The 19,083-nt window shown below is 62.0% G+C and overlaps 1 protein-coding gene across 1 annotated transcript in view; it reads right to left on the bottom strand.

Annotated features, from left to right (window-relative positions):
* Positions 1-19,083, bottom strand: part of TCERG1L (transcription elongation regulator 1 like) — an 85,206-nt gene that overhangs the window by 23,385 nt on the left and 42,738 nt on the right. Inside the window, exons 5-7 of the mRNA XM_053668614.1 lie at positions 5,357-5,448; positions 3,027-3,115; positions 499-653 (exon numbers count right to left, since the gene is read on the bottom strand). Of these exons, the coding sequence (XP_053524589.1) occupies positions 499-653; positions 3,027-3,115; positions 5,357-5,448 (336 nt within the window). The remainder of the gene's footprint in view (positions 1-498; positions 654-3,026; positions 3,116-5,356; positions 5,449-19,083) is intronic.

The following is a 19,083-nucleotide window of genomic DNA, read 5'->3' on the forward strand; positions in this document are numbered from 1 at the left end:
CGGAACTGCAGCAGGGCTCCCGGCAGGGTCCTTTCTGAAGGGGCTGGGTGTTCTCCTCTGGCCCCGGGAACAGGACTTGCAGGGCCTGTCAGAGGGGGCCGGCCGTGTCCCCCCGGCACGGGGCCCCCTGAGTTCCAGGACCCTGTCACACAAACGAGGGACCGTTTTGTGCACAGGTGGGAGGAGAGATTCGATCTGTGCATGTCTGGCCCCTGCGTGGGCTTCAGAAAACATTCGGAAAACGCGAACTGCTGGCCCACGGGGGTGCTGGGAGGACCCTGGCGAGACCAACAGCATGAAAGGCTTTCTCTGAGTTGAAAATGCACCCGAGCGAAGACGGACCTTGGGAAGGAGGGACCTTTCTGCAGAAAGCACCGCGGAACCTGAGCCCCTCAATCCTGCGATAGTGACCACGGTTCCTGAGAAGCCAGCCCCCCCACAGCCGGGAAGACCCCGCTCCCGGGCACAGGGCCCCCGCGCAGGCCCGCGGCCGGCTACCTGCAGCGGCGCCCCGCTTGCGCTTGTGCGGCGGGTCCCGGATGATCCTGTTGAGGTCCCCGCGGTGTCTCAGGTCCACGGGCTTCTCCCACACCGACAGCTGCATCGTCGGGTTGAAGAAGAAAACCCGGTCGTCGCCCGTCCAGACCACGCACCTGTGCCGATGCAGACACGCACCTTAGTGACACTCACCTGCGGTCCAGGCGCTGCAGCTCCCTCCCCGGGCCTCTCCAGTGCCCTGGCTTCCGAAGACAAGGGACCACTTCCCATCGTCAACCGTCAAGGGAACCCGCTAACCTGACGTCCAGGGTCCTCCCTGCTGCCCGCACTTTCCCCGAAGAACCGGAGGTACTGAGACACCAGGAAACACGCATTCCAAAAAGTCCCCTGACAGCGAGGCCGCTAATGTCCTTTACCAGGTGGACACCCTCATTTTCTCACCGAGGTGCTGGGGCATTTGCCCGTTGGGTCAAGTTAACGTAGGGAAAGTTCATTGGACCTATGAAAGAGGCTTCACATTTGGGAATTTACGGGGCCCAGCTCTGTCCCGATGCTGGGCTGTTTGCTGTACATCTGCCACGTTGGGGACGCACCACTTCGGAGCCCCAGTGCCAGGCCCAGAGACACCCCCACGACACTGGGCATGGGGAAGGGCCAGCGCCTGGAGCCCCCAGGGCAGGGAAGAGTCACAGCTCCCTCACTTCCACACCACCGAGCTCCTGCAGCCAGGGGAGGGTGCGGCTGGTCGGGGGCTTCACAGGGGCTCCCCAGGGGACAGCGGAGAGATGATGACCAACACGGCGCAGTTCTCTCCGGACATGGGGCGCCCAGCATCCTTGCCACAGGGACACGCGCAGCTGAGCCGGACCGTGGGAGGCAGCACAGGTGCACAGGGGACTCCCACTGAGAGCCCCGCCCGGCCGGACACAGGCAACGTTAACTACCTGTCGTTTCACGCCCCTTAAAAGCAATGCCTCAGAGCTCCCCTTGGTCGGCCCCACCATGTACCTCTCGGATGGTGGACGCCCTCCCTCCATCTGTCCCCACCCTCCAGGGCCAGGCTCGTGCGCCCCAGTCATTTCGGTCTGGCACAGGACGTCCCCACATGGCCCTAGTTGGCGGTGTCTGCGTTTTCTCAAACACTGGACTCGCCACTTCATTCCACGGGAGAACTGGTGCAGCCGCCTCCAATAGCAAAGCCACCTGTCTAGGGGCGGCGGTTCTGCTTCTCTCCGAGCTTCAACCTCACCCCTGCAGGGAGAGGGGGGATGTGCCTCCCACCTCCCCCCACAAAGGCTCCCTCTGTGCTTTGCCCTGGAGTCCTGTCCCAGAAGTGTCCCCTGGACGACAGGGCCCGGTGTTCCCCGGGTCCCACCCCTGGGCTGAAGTCGTGGGCCTGAGAGGCAGGGGCTTCCTTCTCTCCCAGCCTCATTGGGCCCACGCCTGTCTCCAGGGCGGGGCTGGCCTGGTTGGCCTGGCAGGTCCGGCAGCCCCAGGCTGCTCTTCCAATGAAACCACAATCAGAAGTGAAGCCCCTGCCAGGTTCTGGGGGTCACTGCGGTGAGCTATGGCACCTGAGGGGAGTAGTGGGGACCCTGGACTTGCAGTGAGCTGGGCAGGGGGCCAGGCAGCCTGAGGGCCCTGCGCGTGGCTGGGTCTGAATGGCAGGCATCTGGGGGACTGGCCCCTTAGCCTGCGGGGTCAGTTGGGGGCCGTGTCCGAACCCAGTGGGCTATGGGGTGCTCATCGGCACAATGTGAGTGTAAGAGGGCCCCTCCGGGGGTGGCCCTGGGGTGCAGAGTGGGTTCTGGGGGCAGACGGAGGGCGGAGGCTGCCAGTGCTCTGGACACTGACCACAGACAGGACAGAGAAGGGGCAATGCCCGCCACTGCAGACACCGAGCAGGCCATTGGGCGGGGCCATGGGGAAGGACGGTGCCCCGCCTGCCCCTCCGGCGTCGCGGCTCCGGGACTCACCCGGGACTCACCCGGGCTGCCGGCCGACGGTGCCTGGCGCCCCTGCCCCAGCTCCTCCCGGCCGCATCCTGCTCTCTGACCTTCAGGTCCTACAACTACCTTTCCCTGCAGTAACCTTTTCATTGTGCTTCCAAATCACTCTGGGATGAAAGGACATTTTGAGAAACCAAAGACGGGACTCGAGCACAGCGGGTATTTGGAGTGTGGCATTCTTGGAGGCAAGGCCGCCGGGGAGAGGTGAGCCACCGGACCCTCGTCCTGCAGCAAGGAGGGCCCCTCAGGCTTGGGGCCCACCGCGATCTCTGCAGACCCCGGGTCTGATGCCTATGCACCAGCGTTATTAGTTTAATAAATATTCGCAAATGCATCATGGCAGAATCTCATCTCTTAAACCCCATTCCCCTCCTGCAGACCGTGACAAGGGGCAGAGCTGTACCTGCCGTGGGATGCAAATCCATCTTGAGCCCCAATCCCACCTAAGGAGCAGGCGTTTCCCTTGGGGCGACAAGACAAGGCCATTTCTCATCCCTCCCGGGGTCCAGGGCCTCTTACCAGGGGGAGCCGGGCACCGGGGCGGAGGCCACCGGTCTGCTGCCTTTGGCCACGCGGTCCTCTCCTGTCACTAGGATCGATGGAGGGTCCTTTCGACAGAGAGAAGGAGAGAGCCTTTTCTATGTGTATTTACACACTCGTCTTCATTACAGGCAGCCAAGTGGAAAGGAGCAATCCTCCTGCGGCAGACCTGCCTGCGGGCGCTGCGAGACCTTGACCTGCTCAGAGCAGCAGAGCAGAGGGGCCAGCAGGTTCGCCACGCAGGTGGAGTCTGCGGTGCTACAGGCCGTGGGGGGGGGGGCTCCCACAATGGTGCCCCCTAATGATCCCAAACAAACTAAACAAGCCGCTGTGCAGACCCAAGGCAGGTGGACCCGGTCCGGACATGCCCCCGGTACCTTAACACCCCGGCACAGGCAAGCCCACTGGCTCCGTCTCCGGAAGCAGGCTGGCTGCGGGCTGGAGTCACCATGCCACCAAACTTGGCATTCACTGACACAGAACCCCGAAGCCACGAGGGGCCCTGCGTGCCACTGGGGCCGGCACGTCCTGGTGCCTTGAAGGCAGGAGGAAGTGACAAGCCCAGGTCCCCGCGGAGTCTGGGTGCACCAGGGACAGCCCACCTTCCTAGAGGGCCTCGCTGGGGGCAGAGTTCAAGGGGCGTGACACCCGACAGGGAAGTCTGTGCACGGTTGGGTTTGAAAAACAACAGGTGTCTATATCACCATTTAGAAAATAAAGGATGTTTGAGCACCCCCCCCAAAAAAACGAAGATTTATTCCCTCAAATTAAAAAGGAAAAAAAGAAAGACCCCACGTGTCTCTGAGAGCCAAAGGGGAGACAACCCCCAACACGTAAACAGTGATCTGCTCACACCGTGGGCAGCAGGGGGGCCGCAGCCTGGAGACACCGTCCCCCTGAGGGCCGCTGCTGTCAGTACTGGGCGGCAGCGAGGCAGGACGAGAAGCCCACGGCCCTTCATGCCCTGCAGCGGGAAGCCACTCTGGGTAAACAGTTGGCAATGTGTACAGACACCCTGGGCTTGAGAGTGTCTGAGGACAAGCTGTCCTAGAAGTTCCGGGCGGTGGGAAACGGCTGTGCTCCCTGTGACAAAGCAAGGTCCCGAAGGACAAGAGACAGAGTGGGGAGTGCTCAGCAGGGCTGGCCTTTGCAAAGGCACTGAGACCGCGTTGATACTGCTAATCCAGCAAGAAAACAAGGGGGCGTTTCATCACGAGGCTAACGGAACAGCGGCGACCCCACGAGGGTTATCTCCTAATTACTCGAGGAAATGTGGGGGCTGTGATCTGTGACAGGACAGACCCTCAGTCTGGCGACCTGGATTTCCCAGCCCCTGGTGACAGGGGCCTGTCCCCAAGGCCTCACAGGCCGCCACAGTTCCCTGTTGGTGGTACAAAGGCCAGTCAAGGAACAAGCTCCCCTCTTGCACTGAAGTGGAAAACATGAGGGAGACACGCAGGGCACAGTGACCGGGGACGTGGGGATGTCCCCACAGAGACCACCAAGTAACAGACATTGTCTGTTTTCTCCCAAATGGACCCTCCATCTAGGGACCTTCTGGATGCGAGGGACATTCAGGGTCAGCCTGCGCCATGTCCTCAATGCTGAGATGGAGCGGACACCAGCAGCCCTGCTGGGAACATCTCAGATGGGGAACTGTCCCAAAACCAGTGGGGATGGGGACGCCACAGGGCAGAGACATGGCCGACCACGGTGAAGGGAGAGGGGATGTCCCCACACTCTGGTCAGGCCCGCAGCCTCCCACCTGTGTGACAGATCGGGGGCTCCCAGCTCCACCTGGATGTTCCAACGCGGCTGTGAAAGCCAGTCTCTCAGGTCAGGCATGTGACGGTGACGTACCGGGGGCATTCACGGTTGGCGTTTATAGTGCCGGCCGGCAATTGGGCAAATGTAAGGAGGCCTAAGACTAGAACATGCCAAACACAGAAAACAAGCGTTTTCTTCAAAAATCAAAACCAAACCAACCGCAGTGTCTGCTCACAGTCCGGCCACTCTGTGTGCACGAGTTATAATGTGGAGACAAGGACAGGGTGCCCAGGGAGACCCCAGGCTCGTCTGAGCAGAGCGCCGCCCAGCGAGCTCTGGGCCCCAGGCCCCTGCAGGAAGGCCGGCCGCCCTGAGAAACCTCCGTGACGCTCCTTCTTCCCTGGCGTCCCCCACGGCTCCTGGCTCGGCCATCTCGCACAGCGATGGGTCAGACGTCGCACCGCCCAAGGGCCACGTGGGAAAGCCCGCAGGAGGGGTGCAGCCCAGGCCCCCCAGCCAGAGCCCCGAGTCCTGAGACTGACCTGGTGTCCTGCGCCGCTGGCCGGGCTCTTCCTGTCCGCGGGCAGCAGCAGGCCGGGAGGGCAGGGCGTGCGGGCCCTGGCCCTGCCTCTCTCTGCGGGACCAGAACAGAAGCTGTTAGTGCTCACCGGTCAGGTCAGTCTGGGAAAACCAAACGAGGGTGGGAGTTCAGTCAGCGCACAAACACCACACACACTGGGGACGGCACCGTCACGTGGCCTGGAGGGCGGACTCACAGCCAGTCTCTCCGCTGGCTCCTCTGGGCCCCATCCGCCCACTGCCAGCCACGCACGCTAACCAGGCCGTGCCGGCCACAGCTGGGAGGGATCCGTCGGTTCCCCAACAAGACAAGGGGCCCACGAGAGCCTGGCCGTCCTGCCCCCAGTGGGCGTCTGTGCCAGGGACACTGGGGCCACACGGCAGGGCCAAGGGGACAGCCCTGGACTCAGGCCACATGTCCAGGCTCCACAGAGGTGCTGCGTCTGGACAGGCAGAAGCAGGCAGAGCCACGGGGCCCCTCCGGCCGTCAAGGGGAGAAACGAAGGGACAGAGGGTGCCGTGGCCACAGGGAGGTGTGCTGTCCCCCTGTGGCCAGGGCCACACAGGCTGCTCCTCCACACACAGGCAGCCCTGGCCACCAAGCTCCAGGCAACTGTGACCACCACTGGGAATCCAGCCTCGGGGCCCAGCTGTGCCAAGCTCGGCCTGTCCCAGGCTCGGCCCTGGGGGAGGGGCCCTCTGCACAGTGTGGCGCTGGGCAAGCGAGCCTGGCTCGGGGCCCGCCCTCTGCTTGGTGGTCTCTCGTGGTGCCGGTGGGGCCTGTGGGAGTCGCCCCCAGCGCCCACTGCTTGTCAAGGCGTCGCGGTCGGTTGGGGGCGCCTGCCACTGCTCTCTGCAGGCTCCACACAGGGCCAGGCTGTCCCCACCCCGATTTCCGTGTCTGCAGAATGGACTCAGTGGGTCCCTCTATCTCTGGTCTGAGAGCAGGGACTGGGTGGGCAGGGGGCAGGGACACAGCCGTTTGCTGTGACTCAAGTTGAATGTCACAGACGCTGAGGCCCTGCTGGGATGGGGGGTGAACAGACACATGACACAGCGACCTGGGGACCTCAGGAGAGTGGGCTCCACCCGAACTCACAGGCCCACTCCCTCGGGGTCCCTCGGGGTCCCTCGGGGCAGGTGGGGACCCCCCTCAGGGACAGATGCCCGGCACCCACGGCACCCACGGCACCCACGGCCAAGCCGCTCTGACCTCACTTGCTCTTCGGTGCTCAGGAGGCCGCGGGACAGGCGGACACCTGGTGACCCGAACGCCCAGCCACCCTCAGCCCCGGTGTTTTCTCCTCCAGTCACACAAGCCATGAAGCAGCAGCGGGGGAACAAATCAGACCAATGACGGACAGGCTCTCCGGGCCCTCCGCCCCCCACCCCCCAGCGGACCCCGTGCTGTGTTGAGGGGTCAGGAGAGCTGCGTCACAGCCTGAGCTGGGCCTGGGGCCCGGGGCCTCTCCTGAATGAAGCACAGGATGTCTACAAACATTCAAAAAGCTGCTTTTTAAAAAATTATTAAATGCCCTGGCTGCTGTGGCTCAGTGGATTGAGCTTGGGCTCTGAACCAAAGCATTGCCGGTTCCGTTCCCGGCGGGGGCACAGGCCTGGGTTGTGGGCCGGGTCCCTAGTGGGGGCCACGTGACAGGCAACCACACGTGGGTGTTTCTCTCCTTCCCCTGTCTCTATAAATAAATGAAACTTTTTTAAATTATTAAAATAGAGAACTTATGCAGACAAACTAAAATAGTCTAACTTGTCAAAAAGGCATCAGAAATGTGTCGGAATCTCCAAACTCAAAGGGCGATTCTGAAACTCAGTCTACTTTTAACTGACGAAATATCTTCTTCTCTTGGTCTCAGTTTCCTCATCTATGAAATAATGTCCTGAGTCCCTTCCCAGTGATTCCGGATCCCAGCAGCCCGCAGGACACCGGAGCCGTCAGGGGTGTACCCAGGAGAGACGCACGACCAGAGGAGGAGCCTGGGACGCCACTGAGGGCTCGCTCCCCCCGGCTCCCTGCTGGGGCCCAGCCGCTGCCCCAATGGGACGAGCCCCGCGGAGCCGGGCCGAGGAGGGGCTGAGCCTTTCCATTCCGAGAGGCCAGTCGTGGCTTCAGACAGACTGTTCCCGGGGAGCCAGCCTGCTCCAAGGAATCTGTAATTAGGGGGCGCATCTCCTCTTGGACTGAGAGGACTGAGAAGACCCCTGGCCCCCAGGTGGTCAGTACCTCATGACCCTGCAGGTGCTGGCAGGTGGGAGGGGACAGTGGGATGACAAGTTCCTGGGGTTGCTGCCCATCGGCCGTTGTGAGAAGGGTTCACAAGGAAAATCCACGCAGCGACCCCGTGCCCCCTGGCCTCCGCCTGCAGCCAAGAGAGGGACTGCAGGGACTAGCTCAGCACACAGGTCATCGCTGCAGAACCGTGGCCTGGGATGGATGACTTTCCCCACGACCTCTGTCCTTGGAGAGACCCGCATGGGACGTGGGGTGGAAAGACACAGCTTGGAGTGGCCGGGGCTCCGTCTGTCGGCTGCCACCCGGTGGCGCTGTTTCCAGACGTGGGCGTTCCCACCACCCAGAGCAGCCCCCACACCACCCACTCTCGGGAACAGCCTAAGAAGAATGACGGGCGGAATTGGAGTCCGACTGCCTCCCCTCCCACCTGGGGGTCCCCCCGCCAGCCCCACCTCAAACGAAGTCCTGCAACGTTCCAGCCAGGCAGGAGCCACCGGCTCTGGGAGCACAAAGGAAAACAGGCTCGTTGGGTCACTGCGCAGGTTACACAGCAAACCGCCGGGGAGGGCTCACGCTGCCTGCCAGTTGAGGCAGGGCTCCTTGAAAAATTTGATAATAAGGGCAAAATGCAATTTATGTTTAAGATAATAAAATGACACACTCATGCCCACTGAACGTGGCTCTGAGGGGGCCTGCAGAGGACACTGACCTGTGGGCCTGCCTCCCCGAATGAGCCGGAATGTGGAGGGAGGGGGCCCCTGGCGAAGGCGGCCGGAGCCCCGCTGCCGCGCTGCCGCCCGAGTGGTGCATCAGCACGAGCTGCCGGCCCAGGACGCCAACGAACGGGGGAGACGCAGCGGACCCCAGAGGGCCGGGGGCTGAGGCAGGTGGGTGCAAGGGAGGCCTGGCTACCGAGTAAGGGCAGCCCGGAGCAGAGAGGACGCCCCTTGACCCCCCTTCCCTTAGGGCCTGCCCACCAGGGGTCCCGAGCCCAGAGCACAGGCCGTAACCCTGTCCTTGTGACTCGGTCACTATGTGCTCCTGCGGCTGAGCAGTTCCCAGAACACGCGGGACCCAGCAACCACCCTGGACCCCCACCTGCACCCCCCGCCCTGCAGAGGGGGGAGTCCTCAGGGAGCCGCCCCTTTCTGTGCTTCAGGGAAGCAAGGCCCCCGGCGTGACGGGGCACAGAGGCGGCGAAGCCTTGAACGACTTCACCAGGACACGAGCGGCCCTGGGTGGTGCCCACTCCGTCACTCGCTGGTTAAGGAGGGACCCCTGGGGGGCACTATAGGCTCCTCGCAGCCACTTCTGGTCCCACCACAGAGAAGCGACCGCCAGCAGGTCTGAAGCCCTGACCGCGTCACTGTGCCCACGACCCTAGTCCTTCCTGAGACAGAGTTGCAGCTGCAGCTTCAACTTTGGGTCAAAAGCGCGTGTGAGCACAGCTGTGCCCAGCTGGGCACAACACGCATCCAAGGCCTGGGGCTGCATGTGACCTGCCAGCCGTGTAGCCAGGGCGTCGGGTGAGGAGTCAAGGGAGCTGGGCAGGTGGTGAGGACCCACGACGGCATGGTCAGAGACTCTGGGACAGTGACACTAAGCTGAGACCCCAAAGACGGGGAGTGACAGGGGTGAGGGGCAGAGGCATCGTAAGGAGACGAGGAAGAGCAAGTGCAGAGTCACTGAGGTGCCGGGGACGCAGCTCCCACCCCAGGGGCCGGGGCCAGTGAGGGAAGACAGGACCCGGAGGGGGGGGGGGGGACCGAGGCCTGACCGGGGTGACGCCCGTCACCCCCTGGCCTCCCGGTCTGGACAGCACAGGGAAAGCGGAGCACGTGTGAGGACGCACGTGTGAGATTCTCACTACAGAGGACGCCCCGTCCATACACAATGTATGCAGTGTACGTGTAGAGTTTTCACACGTGGTGACCACGATCACATTTTATTTGCACAGGAAGCCTGTTTCCAAGGCCGCTTTCTGCCATCAGCACCATTGCGTGGAAGAGAGGGGACCTCCCGGTGGCCGGGACCCTCCGACAGCGCGAAGATTGAGTGCACGGCCCCAGGTGGTGCGCTCGCCAGCTTCATTATGTTAGAGTGTTCACGCCTCGGGTTTTAAAACTTCCTCGAAGTACCTACGACCTCCAGGTATGCACGGAGCAGAAAGGCCCAGCTGAATACGTTCTGTTCTGACCGTCGCTGTGGGAATTTATCGAAGGGAAGCATTTCTGTGAAGAAGGGGGATTCCGAACGCAAGCAGGGGTCACGTAAACACGAAGCGTGTGAGGCCCCGTCTGTGGACTAGGAATCACGGTCACTGAGCATGTCCCACTATTAGTGACGTCTGTCACCTTGAAGCTGTGTCCCTGGGCCTCCAGCTTCGACGCAGCCCAGGACAGGGGCCCTCAGGGCTCAGGCCCCTCCACACACACGCACCACCCAGCCGTCCGGGGGACCCTCACTGCTCCCTGGTCCGCGTGGTGGAGACAAACTCAGTTCTGGGGCCGCTGGGACCCCGCCCACCCCACCAGGGAGCCAACCTGCTGTGGGGTTCGGTTAGAGCCCCGGCCTGGGACGACCCAGAATCGGGCAGGGGAGAATGCAGCCACCCGGCCCGGGGACCGGACTGGTGTCTGGCTCAGCACGGAGGCGAGGCTGGGACTCGGGCAGGCCCGAATCAGGGCCAGAATCAGAGCCCGGCTCCGTCCCCCGCTCCCCTGAAGTGTGGGGACACTCACCCGCCCTCCCCGAGTTCCATTTCTCCCAACAGAATGAGCAGAAGGGCCTCTGTCACAACCGAATGCCACTGGACAGGCCGCTTCGACAGTGACCCTATTGCTCCAGGGGTGGGGCTGGGAGCCGGCGGCCAAGGGCGGGCCTTGGGGGGCTCTGGTGCACCCTCCCGGCGGGCTGGCACAGCTTCTCGCTGTGAACCGTCTCCTCGTACAAGGGAACTAGTCCCGTCACGCACGCCGCACCCTCACACCTCCTCTGACCCCAGTCACCTCCCAGTCTCCAAGTCTCATCCCAGCGGGGTTAGGGCCGCTCCCCATGACCTTGTGGGGGGCAGGAACATGAGAGACTCCAGCCGCAGACAGAGTCTGCAGGGCAGCGCTCTTGCGATGGGACTCTAGCAGTTGCAGGAGCAGAAATGACCTCAACCAGCCCTGCCCCCGTCTGCACAGGCTCTGCCTGCCGGTGAACAGGCCGAGGGGACCCCCGGCCCAGCGGGACCCCAGGACCAGCCCTGCAGGTCAGCAGGCAGGGGTCTGCATCCCTCGCCCTCAGGGGCACACTCAGCCCCGGCCCGATTCTCCCCCTGCTGTGTCACAGCCGTGGGCTGGCTGGGCACCTGCAACGCCGCAGCGGCGATCACTCTGGCACGAGCGTTTCTCGGGGGCCACCTGACAGCCCCGCTCCGACCCTCTGGGGAAGACCACCCGTTCCTCCCGAGGCATCGCCGCTCCTGGCAGATCAGGGCGTGGAAACAGAGCCACCTCGACACACGGGCGACTCTCGGTGTGTCTGCATCGTGTGTGTCCACGTTTCACGCCAAGTCCCCCTCCCGACTGCTCTGACCCTTCCCAGGCCCCCGGGTCTTCCGTGCACATGCCCCCTACAGAGTGCGCTCACCCGGCCCTGGTTTGGTGGCCAGGGAAGTGCATGTGGGGGGGGCCCCCGAGTCAGCTCTGCAGGTGCTGGGGCCTCACGGGGTCCTTGTGCCCAGCACCCGAGGGCCTCGTCAGGTGTGTCATTTGAGAGGAATAAACATCTCTTTAAACAATTCTCCCACATACAAATCACAATTTGCGATAAACCCATCCTAACCGAACCCATCGGCATGACCAGCGGGAGCAGATACTCACCAGGGTGTCTGCCACCACCCAAGGGTGCACTTGACCGTCCGCCTCAACGGGACTGTGCCAGAGGAGATTTCACGGGACCCACCCACCCCAACCCACCCACCGTGCACTGGACCTCAGCGCTGCCAACGACCCTGCCTGCCACCGAGCCCATGGAGGCCGCGGGCCCCCCAGGGCCCAGACAGTGTCAGCCTGGTGGCCACAGACGAATCTGCACGAAAGTGCCGTCCCCACCGGGCTGGCTGGTGTTCCCACTGCGGTGCCACAGGACTGACGGTGCGGTGCTTGTATCAGCCGCTGCGTTCTGTATCAGAACTCAGACTTGTTTTAAAGCAACTCCTTTCCATTATTCTCTTCATTTGCAAGAGGGACGCTCTTCCATTCGATACAAATGGCTTTAATTAGCTGACGGCAAACACAGCCTTTAACCAGCACAGGCCGGGCGGGTGGTGTGCTGAGCGGGGCAGCACGGCTTGCTCAGGGCGTCAACTTCTGACCTCGGCCCGCAATCCGCTCAGTCTGACATCGGGACGCCACCCGTCACCTGCCGGAGCACTGCCAAGCCAAGGCCGTCTGGGGCCCGCCGCACACACAAATGCATTTCTATGACAAGGTCAAGCGCTCCTACGGCTCGAAGGGGAGGGAGACCCAGCGGGCCCGAGTTCTGTAATCTGTCTCTGTCTTGGAACATGGCAGAGATTTTCCAAGGAACTTGCATTTTTCATGACTGTTTCTTTCCAGAGGTATTAAAAATTAAAAACAGCCCATCCCACTCTTGCCACAAAACATCTGGGAAAAAGAGACCCTCTGTCTGGGAAGACTCGGACGGGGTCCTTGTCAGAGACTTTCCGTCCCCCGGTTCTGTGGGGCCGGCCAGCACATGGGTCAGCGAGTCGTCAACTGGAATCAGAATTTCTGGTCCACGCACAAGCCGGCGCTTCGGCTGCACATCGACCTCGGACCCTCCGTGTCCATCCGTGGCACCCCCACCCCTGCAGACAGAGTCGAACCCGCCCTTCGCCATGGGCACCTTGTTCTCTGGAAATTCTCTGGGCTGCAGCCCCTCCCCAGACTGGCTCTGCTGGAGTACGGTCCACACCGAGGCCCACCCTGAGCCAGGGGCCCCTCCACCCGCCCGGGGCGCTGCCCGTGACTCCACACCAAGTGGGGGGGGCCGCCCAGCCATGGGGTCCACTCCTTCTGCGTCTCTGCACTGCGCAGGCCGCCCTCAAGGTTCCGCTGACACAACCTCCTTCTTGGAGGACGAACTCCTGCGAGGCGGGAGCCCTCCGTCCGTACTCAGCACTGGTGTCCAGCCAAGGCCAACGGGCCCCTTAGGCCAAAGCCACTTCCCCACCTGAGGGCCAGTCCTTCCCTCTGCTGCCGACCGGGCCGAGCAGGGGGCCGGCTTTCCCACCGCACCAGCTCCACTCTGGGCGCAGCCAGTTCTGGAATCTGCCTCCCTGCCCCCCCACCCTGGCAGGGCCCCTCCCTGCCCCAGGCAGAGCCGGGGCCACAGAGCTGCCCCGGAGCCTGCAGGGCAAGGGCCTCCTCGTCCTCCGAGTCCAGAACGCGTCGGGCGCGTCTCCACGAGAACAGACGCACCCAAGGACTGGACATGTGTCTGCGAGCGTCTGGAGGCCATTAGCCATGGCTTCCTCTTCAGATCTGCTCTGAGCCAACTGCCCGACTGCCACAAAAGAGATAGATGCTGAGTGCGTGTCGATGCCGGACCAAACGTTCATGTAAGCGAGCGAGCAGCCACCCACTGGAAGACGTCAGGGGGCTTGTCAGTCTGTCCCTCCCTGTGCAGAGCGGCCAAACGAAGGAGACATGGACAGGCCCGTAGGACCCTGGACACCCGGCGTGTGTGGCGAGAGCTGTGGCCTCGGCGGGGCTTCCACCGCAGAGCGAGCGGTTGTCTCTAGCAGGGACCCCCCACCAGATCGTGCGCCCCCGCTCCCCCGACCTCAGGGCAGGCTGTCTGCAGAAGCAGAGCACAGACGCACGGACCCGGGCGGAGCTGGCTTTCCCACTGGCCGGTCCTAACGTGCAAATGGGCAGCGCCAGACGACCAGACACCCGAGCAAGTCCACGGCCTGGAAGGACCAGGTCAACTGCTGGACACAAGTCAGCGAGCCTCCTGGACCAGACAGCAAGACGGGAAGTGCCCCAACCAGGGTCCGTTCTCGCTCCACACAGAGGCAGTCAGCAAGGGGGTGGGAGACGTGCCTCCGCCACAAAACAAGGCCGAAATGCTGCCAAAAATCACATCTCGAAGCCCAAACCAGCTCTGGAAACTTGTAGACAAACAGGCAGATCCTCTGATGTTTATGAAAAGCTATATTTATATGTCCTGAAATTCCTCCTTATTCCCTCAAATACACACAGCTATTCTAAATAAAAAAATAACAAATAGAAGTTTGAAAGATGACATCAAAGATTTCAACACAGAGAAGACTGTGACACCAACTTCTGAAAGAATGAGGATGATTTTGACCCAGGCAGTGAATTCTTAGGTGGGATGTGAGAAGCGCGAGGCACAGAAGTAGTCGGCGGCGGTCATCAGATTCCAAACCGTCCATGGGTCTCAGAGCCCCTCATCGAGAAGGGCAGGACAGCCTACCGACCGGAAGGTACTTGCGGATCGGGTGTCTCACACGGGCCTGGTGTCCAGAGCATCCAAGTAACTGTTACGATCAGAGAAGAAAATGACACTCAGCCCCATTACAAAGCGAGCAGAGGCGTTGAGAACAGACCTTTCTCTGAAGAAGGCACACAGAGGCCAGCAGCATCCGTTGGAACCGCAGACCAAAGCCCCAGGGAGAGGCCACCTCACGCCTCCCGGAAGGGTAACGATGAAGGGAGGAAGGCACCCAAGGACGGAGACAAAGGCGTAAAATGGGTCCCGGACGTGCAGGCTCCTCGGTCACACACTCCAGGGTGTGTTCCCCAAAGAACTGAAGACGGGTCCTCCACCCCCGAACACACATGTTCACGGCCACCGAGAGGTGACACAACCCAGCTGCCCATCGATGGCTGGCAGGCTGGGAAAACATGACTGAGAGTGAAGAAGCCGCGGACAGTTATCCCGCCATAACCAGGAGTGGGGCTACGTCCTTGGCCGGCCTTGGGAACGCCGTGCTCTGGGAGAGAAGCCACACACAGAAGGGCACCGAGGTCCCGACCGGATCGGCGACTCGCGCCGGCCACTGCTCACACCCGAGTCAGCCTTGGCTTCCGTTCCGCTCGGTGGCTGGCCGTGGCCTTTCTCAGCAGCTGCACAGGGACAAAGGCAACGCCTCTGGTTACCCCGCACAGCAGCTGCACACAAACCCAGGGTCATGGGATGACACACGGTGGGGGAGCTTCGCCGGGTTGGATGCTGGGGATGAGAGCTGCATCCGAGGGCGCACCCCTCACTGTCCTACACCTACCCACACCACCACCCCGGTCAGCGGCCCTGCTCCCCTCGAGGGTCCTCCCCAACCTGCCCACGCCCGCCCCCCTCCCCTACACGCAGCTCTGACCTTAGGACGAGGCAAGTGCCCCGAACAGATGCCCCAGCTCAGGGCTAACGGAGGAGAGTAGCACCGGCCAAAAGCTCATACAGAAGGCAGAGGCTCCAGATACCAAAGACAGTGACCTTGGTGATGGATGGCAAACGTCATAGGTCAAGTTCACTGCTGCCCCACCCCAGCTCCTGGTGCAGCAGGACTGTGAAGAAGGAGCAATGAACGAGTAGCCAGAGCTGTGCAGCCTCAGACAGGTCCATGCCAACCCCCAGCTGTCCTGGGCCCCTGCCCCGCCCCCCACACAGCGAGGGACCTCCTGGAGGCCCAGCGGAGGGCACACGCGGGAACTGTGTGGTGCAACCATGCAGCCCCACAGCCTCATTCAGCACTGACCCTGCCCACCCAGTCCCCTCCCACACCGGGCTGGTCTGTCCTGAACTCCCTGATGGAAAACCCCAGGCTCAGATAATCTGCCCTTTCGGGCAGGTGTCTGCTGGGTCCCCTCTTCTGCCGCAACGTTCCCAGCTTCCTCCACGGCCCCTTCCCTGTCCCCCAGACACCAGACTGCCCTAAAGGGCCATGTCTGGGCCACCGGGTCCCCTGCAGAGCTGTCTCGCAGGCCACAGCCGCGCCCCGGCTGCTGCTCTTGGGGACTCAGGATGCACAGGCGACGGGAAGAAGAAAGCCACCACGTCCTGCAGCTCGTCGCCCACGGCTTCCGCGCCCACCAGCTCACGGCACCTTCCGAGTGCACCGCCTGCCTGACGGAAAGGAGCCTGTGTAGAAGTGAGCGTGAGCGAAATGCACGCTCTGTGTCCTGAGACGCTCTTCCTGTCCTGAGAGGCGGCCTTCCCTTCCCTCGGTCCCCAGCACACTCCGCGGTGGGGGCCGGGCAGACCCGCCGGCAGCCTGCGGCACGGTCAGCGCCAGGAGCTCTGGGCTCCTGACAGGGAGGTGGGGGGCCTGGCCATCGGGGCGGTGGATCAGTGCCTTATTTGTGTATTTTGAATGCTTGTGGGAGCCCCGACTCTTTCTGATGCGATTAGCTTCACCGATGGGAAGGGAAATGAGTTGAAATCATGGGAATCGACGTCCCGCCTGACACGGCAGATCGCCACGGAAACGAGGTGCTGGGCCGGTTCCCGCAGGACACCGGGGAAGTTCTTCCAGGTCAGAGACCCCTCCCGCCTTCGGGCACGTCGCCCACGACGGAAACACACGGGCCACGTCAGAGACGAATGAGCCTCTGCGATGGGAGGCGTGGGCCCCGAAAATCAACTTCCCGGTCGGCAGCCCCACGCCTCACCAGCTCCGCAGAAGCACAGCCCAGTCTCCGTGTCTCGGCTTCCTCTACGATCAATAACATGCACGTCGTCTGCACCGACTCAGGACAATGATCACGGACGATTCCAAAGGTGTTTCGCACACACCCCTCGATGCTCTGACTTGGATCGGCTCGCGTGTGTGAGTGAGACACACACGGGACACGCCTCCACGCCTGTCTTTCTAAATCAGTCCAAATTGTAGTAGATAACACCTCCACTGTTAATTATTCGAATTTCAAAACATGCCTCCCTCCTCTCGTTAAACCCGGAGAATTAACGGAGGCTGCCATGCCGCTCCGGAGCCCCCTTGGGTGTTCATGCACCTACAGACCGATGTGCTTCTCTGCAGACAGATGGGCCGGAACCTGACAAAAACCTGACACTACATTTGTCAAAATGTCAAAAACCTGACACTACATCTTTGAGATCCGGGCCCGTAAAGCCTGCACCGTCCGTTTTACCCGCTCATGGCCCCTGTGGCCGGGTGGCCAGCGCTGGTCCCTCGCCCCAGGGGTGTGCACACAGGTTGCTCTAGGTTTTGCTGTCACGGTTCTTGCTGCCATGAGCAGCCACGTGCCCCCCGCCTGGCCCCCGGGGAGTCCGGGCCACGTCAGGGCGAGTCTCCGAAGGGCACTGGCTGCGTAGGAGGATACTCAGCTTTGTGGTTTGGTGATGCTGCCAAATCGACTGTCCCACTTCTAATTTTGATTGAGTGCAGCTCCCGCCCTGGAGGGGGTGGGGGTGGGGTGTCGGGCTTCCTGCCCCCTGGCCACAGGGTGGGCTCAAACTTCGGCCCGTGCCCATCTGAGGGTGACAATATACGTCTCAGAAATGCACTCACTCTTGGTGCCTCCACTCAGCAGATGCTCATGGAGAACACGCCACGCGCCACGCACGGTTCTTGGCCCAGGGGTGGGGACGTAAGAAACGGAAGTGATGACACCCCAGCCCCATGGAACTGAAGTCCTAATGGGCCACACAGTCGGTCCGGCTGCGTCGGGGTCCCTCCCACACGCTGCACCTCCGCTCCCACGGGCTTCACACCCCTGCCTCTGCTCGACGGCCCCACGATCCGAGACGCACTCGGGCCCCGGGCGCGAGGCCGAGGGCAGCAAGGTGCTGGTCGCCTTCTGACTTCCGCGGGGATCACGGTTTCCTGCCCCGAATTTTTATAGTTAAGGGGTCAAACTCTCTGTCCTTTTCTTTCAGGGCTTCTGGGTTTTTGTTGGATCAGATAAAAGCCACCTCCCTGCAAAGTGCACACGGTTCTGCCCCAATTTCCTCCAGAGCATCCAGGGCGTCGTTTCCTCAGGTCCGTCTGGACGGCGCCCGGGGGCGGTGTGGGGTGTGGACGCACCGTGTCCTGCCGTGTGTGATGCGCGGCTCTGCCCAGATTTTTGAGGGGAAAATGAGGACGTGCGTTACATGTGGGTGGGACTAATTCCATGCTTATATACACGTTTGTAACTCTTTTATCAATGCTTATGTGTTAACAGTGTAACTCTGGAAAGCAATAAATAACATCCGTATGCCAAATAAGACCCTGGAATTCACTAATTGGTTTTATATATAAATAAACATTGAATTAAAAAATTAAAGTGGACGATTTCTTTCCTGAAAGTCTGGGCCAAAAACACGGGTGCACGTTGTACACGGAAGCACGTCACACCCGGCAGAACATGTGAATGGTCTTCGTCACGTGTGGAGCACTGCGGTCAAAGAGCAAACAAAGGCGGTGGCCGAGGGGTGCCCACACGTCCCTGAGTCCAGCCACCCCAGTTTCCCACTGACAGTGGCAGCGACCCCGGAGAGCAGCCCTTCTGGGGCTGGGGGTCCTGCCTTTGTCCCCGTGGCCAGCCAGCTCTCAGATTCAGCCACGCCCAGCATCTGCTCCGAGCAGCTCCAGGCCCCTTAGCAGACGCAGCCGGGAACCTGCCTCCGTGAACCTGGAGCCCGTGGCAGCCTGTCCGCAGCGAGGGGGTGTGGCTGTCTGCCTCAGGGTGGGTGCCCCTCCCCCAGACCCACACTGCGGCGGGAAGGCTGGCAGGAAGGCCCCTCTGACTGAGTCCCCACATCTGGAGGCTCGGAACAGCGAGCATAACCAGAACCCGCTGACGACCCCAAACCGAGGCTGAAGAAAGGAAATCCTGAGGCTCAAGGTTAATTAGTGCCCAGAAGCACTTCCTGAAAGGACCTGACTTATTTCTGGAGATGCCCCTGGACCAGCTACCCTGGTCCGGCCCAGCAGCTCTGGTGGGAGGTGCCCACCAGCCCCAGGAATCCCGGCTCCTCCGGCACCTTCACTTCACAACACAGGGAGAGCACAGAGGGCACCCCGCCGCCCTGGGGGCCCGCTGGCCCTGCCTTGCTGGAGGGGACAGTGACTCACCACAGCAGCACAGCCCATGGCACCTGGAGCAAGCAGGTGACAGAGGGGGCAGAGGCCACCCTGCCAGGAGCACACGCTACAGCTCCACCTGGAATTCAGGGACCACGGTGAACAATGGCCCTCAGGAGCTCCGGGCAATGGTGAAACTCTGGCAGGGCCACAGCTGTGCTTGTGAACAGTGCTGAACCCCAGCGACAGCCCCACGCGGGTTCACTTGCTTTATGAGAGCAGCAGGATGGGCGGGGCTGTCCAAGACCTTCGACGGGGGACACGGTGACACTCCTGGGCACAGCGCCTCAGACCAGCGTGCAGCCTCGAAGGTCAGAGTGCTTCCATCTGTCGGACGA

This window comes from Artibeus jamaicensis, unplaced genomic scaffold, assembly GCF_021234435.1.
Source record: "Artibeus jamaicensis isolate MK-2021 breed Jamaican fruit bat unplaced genomic scaffold, CSHL_Jam_final contig_490, whole genome shotgun sequence".
Classification (NCBI taxonomy): Eukaryota; Metazoa; Chordata; class Mammalia; order Chiroptera; family Phyllostomidae; genus Artibeus; species Artibeus jamaicensis.